The sequence below is a fragment of the Argopecten irradians genome, chromosome 9, assembly GCF_041381155.1.
Source record: "Argopecten irradians isolate NY chromosome 9, Ai_NY, whole genome shotgun sequence".
Lineage (NCBI taxonomy): Eukaryota > Metazoa > Mollusca > Bivalvia > Pectinida > Pectinidae > Argopecten > Argopecten irradians.
The window spans coordinates 22,006,681-22,010,499 of NC_091142.1; the positions used below are offsets into that span (position 1 = coordinate 22,006,681).

The 3,819-nt window shown below is 37.1% G+C and overlaps 1 protein-coding gene across 1 annotated transcript; it reads right to left on the reverse strand.

The window, feature by feature from the left end:
• Positions 1-416: 416 nt before the first annotated feature.
• On the reverse strand, positions 417-2,968 carry LOC138330890 (potassium voltage-gated channel protein Shaw-like). The gene is made up of 2 exons (XM_069278379.1): positions 1,941-2,968; positions 417-713 (listed from the first exon to the last, which is right to left on the reverse strand). The coding sequence occupies exons 1-2, from the start codon at positions 2,406-2,408 to the stop codon at positions 471-473; spliced, it is 711 nt and encodes a 236-aa protein (XP_069134480.1). The 5' UTR covers positions 2,409-2,968; the 3' UTR covers positions 417-470.
• Positions 2,969-3,819: the final 851 nt, after the last annotated feature.

Here is a 3,819-nt window from a genome sequence, read left to right on the forward strand (position 1 = left end):
CCTTCCTAATGCCTCCCTTGGCACCGCCTCACTTTTGGCCTTGAGTTGAGCGTTCGCCCCTGTGAGGAAGGCTCTGGGTTCTGTCCCCTGGCCGAGACACACCAAAGTCTGTAAAAGTGGAAGTTTCTGCTCCTGCTTAGCGCTCAGCAAAAAGGGAGTGGGACGACTGGTTCGCCCGTTGTCAGTATAATGTGACCGGGTGGGGTGTGTTGCTTGGTGTCTTCGGCGGCATGCATCAGTGATATGGCACTATAAAAAGGGCAAAAGTTCCACTATACAAGAAGACACAACATGAATATACCGCAGTCTCCCGAAACACGCACATCGCACAACATACACGCAACACACCGCATACATGGGAGGCCGTCCTTACATGACCATAGCTGTTAATAGGACGTTAATTAATCAAACACTGAAAGACCCACGAGATCAACTCTACAATAGGAAGAAACCCCTTAATAAACGACTTCTTACTTGGGTGCACAGACAAATCGAATTAGCCAGTCAACAGTGAAAATGACATTGCAAGCATTGTCTAGGATAACCACAGCGGGATGTGGCTCCGTTGTGTAGTACATGAAGGCCGTGTTTGAAGGCACACTTAAGTTGTAGGTTTTTATATTGTCTACCGGTACACGGAATGCTGGGACGGTCATCATGACAAACAAAAAGGTCGACAGGAGAATAACCGTACAAAGTATGGCGTACCAAATCTGTAAATAAAAGAAAATATTCTGTTTAAGATTGTGATTTTAAGTTCAGGGAGAAATGTCATTTCATGTTGGCACTTAATCTATAATGGATCCTCACGACCTTCAATTATGTGAAGGAGTCATTTAAGTAATTTATACAATGGAAACAGGTTGTCTCCTTTAAAGTAATTTTCATATCAACGAATCAAGAAGAGCTTTTCATATGTTATTCATGGCCAAAAGTTACTAACATTTTGAGAATTACACTTATATGTACAATGTATAGGTTTTCATTCTACACAGACAAATAAGAGCGCAGTGGATTCAAATATCATTATATTAACGTATACAGCGCAATGAAATGAGTACATATGGTCAGAACATCATTTTCGCAGTGTTATTATTAAATGTAAAGTGACATATGTGGATGTTTTCATCTGAAGATCCATAAAGTGTAAAACAAGTACTTTTACTGTGCAACATTCCTGTGATGTAAATTATGTTTCTAATGCATCATATTTTTGTCTGTGCCTTTTAATGTCTTTCATAGCTTAAATTCATCAAACCTGGGGTTTTTCAATAGATTAATGAATAAAAAAAATGTTCGTGCAGTTATCATGAATCAATATATATATATATATCTGTTAAAGATAACGACCCCATAAATTATAGTGCTGTATTATCATGTTAAATATAATATTACTGAATTCAATATTAAACGTATTGACAGGTAGATGGCATGAGTAAAAATCAGTAGTAGGACGGAGATAACTTTACACCATTCTCATTTTACGCGTTTTTAGGTGGTATTCCATAAACGATTTTTCTTCGTTGCTGAATGTCTTCGGCGGCATGCTTCAGTGATATAGCACTATAAAAAGGACAAAAGTTCCACTATACAAGAAGACATAACATGAATATACCGCAGTCTCTCAAAACATGCACCTCGCACAACATTCACGCAACACACCGCATACATGGGAGGCCGTCCTTACATGACCATAGCTGTTAATAGGACGTTAATTAATCAAACAAACAAACATGAATAATATTAACTAGAATTGTAAGCCTATAACTAACTTATACCCCCGCTATCCCTTATTGGGAACCATAGTAACCAAATGAACCTCCATTTTGTTTCCATGGTAACAGATATTGGAGCAATGTGATGTGTCAAATTGTAACCATCTATATGTAATACCAATTGACCAAGTTTGAACAAAACTGAGAACTCCTGTACAATTTTACCTTTCCACATGTTGTCGTGTAGTATGTTAGAACACTATAAATGTGAGCCTTAGAACAGCAATTATCATCAGCATGTTCAATAGGTGGTGCACTTCCGGTTGGCTTATCAACTTTTATGTGATCCAATAATTTCTCTAGAGTTGCAACATCTTCCTGAGTTCTGTAAAACACATTCCAACAACATTTCTCTATTTTGCTATGAGGGACACCCCAAAAGTCCAAGTCTTTTTGAAATTTCGTAGTGCATACGTTTCCGGGGACATGGAGACTTCCGTTATCGAGATAATCGAGCACTGCATCGAATACCACTGCACTCTTATTGAAGTAGAACTCTTTCCGTTCAATTTTGTAATATTTGGAGCTCTCATTGAGTTGCAACAATGGTGAGCTCAGCTTCAGATTAGCATTGATGAATTCATGTTCAACCGTGAAAATTGTTCCCCTCAAGTTTAGAGTAATGTAATTCATTTTTAAAGAATAGAAACATATATATATATAAAGTCCCTATCACGGAATGTTAAATGGTTATCTTTCAAGCAAACTGATTTATCAATTTTTCATGCCAATGAAAAAAATGTGCTTTGCGTTTCCCTTGACAACAACTCCGACGATATACTTTCCGTAATTTCGTGTTATAACAGTTTTCACAAGATAATAGTTAAATTATTTCCATGGAAATCCGATACTTTGTTTGATTAATTAACGTCCCATTAACAGTCAAAGTCACACGGATTTCTCAATACACAGGTCAAATAGCTTCCGTAAAACTCCCGTGAAAATGATTCCCTTCAGATCACAGTAAAACATACGTGAGATTCCGCTATGTCAAAACGGTACCCATGAAATTCCGATAAGGCGTTCTGTGATATTCTAATTCGTAACTTTCCGTGTGATTACAATTCGGATCCAAGTATAACTGATCAGGGGCCCGCTTCAATGCTATATTATAGTAGTAAAAATAGCACATCGGAGTATGTATCGGATACCCAGGAGTACACGACAAGTGATATGTGTGTACATGTAGCTGTTTCATTTCCTACCGACAGTTGTCCATATACTTCAGTATCGATATTGTCTTAAATTACTTATTGTTAAAGATTAACAATGGGCTAATGAGGCGGTAATGAAGTACTGCGAATGGTACACGCGCTTATTATAATTATGGAGTGTTACTGATTTCCTATACAATAGCATTGTCAGCATAGCGATATATTCATTTTGACTGCCCTTCATATCTATCCAGATCAAATGTTCTGCAGGTTGACAACAGATAATCATTACGTTCCAAATTATCGTTGTATTTGCCCATATGTTTATCCAGTCAAATATTTTCATTTTTGGTGATGTCACAACTGCGTATATTAATGGATCCTGAAATGATGACCGGTATTGTCTTCCATCGACCATTCGCCACGACTAAGCTGCATTAAGCTGGTCATGCCTTGATAACCAGGTAGGTCCGGAGGCTGGATATTGTAAGCTTATACCTCCAGGGATATACGTATTACCAGCAGGGACGGCTGTTGACATTGTTATCACAATCATCTTGATCGCTTTTGCCCCGGCGAATTGGTATCTAAGGCTTTGTTATTATGCCATTGTTTCCATGCAATGTAAGCAAATATGCATGGTTCGTCGATTGTTTGGAGACAATAAACCATTCGATACTGTATCAAAACGATTAAAGTCTAGTTTATAAAAATGTGTAATGTTTACAAATAATCATTATGAGGACAATTAGAGTCATCACTATTTTAAAGTAGTATACAACCTAGTCACTACAACCTTACACTACTTTGAATGTTTTATAAAATACCTATAAAATGTTTATAAATACTTTGAATGTTTTAATTGTAAAATATCCTATAAAATGTTTATA

Coding starts and splice junctions, on each gene's coding strand:
- LOC138330890 (XM_069278379.1), bottom strand. CDS start 2,408: ATGAATTACATTACTCTAAACTTGAGGGGAACAATTTTCACGGTTGAA. Junction 714..1,940: donor ACACGACAACATGTGGAAAG/GTAAAATTGTAC, acceptor TTTTATTTACAG/ATTTGGTACGCCATACTTTG.